The sequence below is a fragment of the Cucurbita moschata genome, unplaced genomic scaffold, assembly GCF_002738365.1.
Source record: "Cucurbita moschata cultivar Rifu unplaced genomic scaffold, Cmos_1.0 Cmo_Scf00005, whole genome shotgun sequence".
NCBI lineage: Eukaryota > Viridiplantae > Streptophyta > Magnoliopsida > Cucurbitales > Cucurbitaceae > Cucurbita > Cucurbita moschata.
The window spans coordinates 1,097,686-1,098,428 of NW_019268521.1; the positions used below are offsets into that span (position 1 = coordinate 1,097,686).

Consider the following 743-nt stretch of genomic DNA (forward strand, 5'->3'; position numbering starts at 1 on the left):
TTTTTTTTTTTTTTTTTTTTTTTTTTTTTTTTTTGAATTTTGATTTGGTACCTGGAAACTTGTTCCCACAAAGGGCCTTTAACGCTTGCATCTCGAAAAGCCACGTCCAAATCGGAGCGAATTTTCAGGAGAGCTAAGGTTTCTTGTCTCGGCCACCGGTTTCCGCCGAAGCTCCGGTCACCGTCGTCTCCTCCTCCTCCTCCTCCGCTTCTCCGTCTCTCCTCTTCACCAGAATTATTATTAATCTCCTCCACCGCCGCCGCCGCTACACCCATGTCGCCGATTACCTCATCATGGCAATGATTCGTCTCCGGCACGGCGGCGCCACCGCCCAAGACGGAAGTAGTGGAGTCACCAAGCATAGAGAGAATAATAACAAGGCTAATTGGGAGGACGCTCCTCCTTACCAAATTACAGCACAAAACAAACCAAGGACCAAAAATAAATTAAAATAAATACACACAACAAATATTTTTTTAAAAAATTCAAAAATAAATAAATAAATAAATAAAAGGGTTTTCTGGGAATATAATTAAAAAAAATTATTTATTTATTTTCTTTTAGCTGGTGGAATCTTTATTCTTTAATGGGTTATTTTTTAAAAAAATAAAAATATAATAAAAACCTGCCACCTGGGGTTTCTCTATTTATTTATTATTATTATTATTTTTTTTTTGGAATTCTCTCAGTAATAATAAAAAGTGGCACAGAAAGTTATATAGAAATGGAAAATAATTTTAAAA

General features: G+C 35.7%; 1 protein-coding gene across 1 annotated transcript in view; it reads right to left on the reverse strand.

The window, feature by feature from the left end:
* The window catches only part of LOC111443426 (trihelix transcription factor GT-2), a 2,507-nt gene extending 2,073 nt beyond the window's left edge, over window positions 1-434 (reverse strand). Inside the window, exon 1 of the mRNA XM_023081236.1 lies at window positions 52-434. Within this exon, the coding sequence (XP_022937004.1) occupies window positions 52-362 (311 nt within the window). The 5' untranslated portion in view covers window positions 363-434. The remainder of the gene's footprint in view (window positions 1-51) is intronic.
* Between the last annotated feature and the right edge of the window lie 309 nt (window positions 435-743).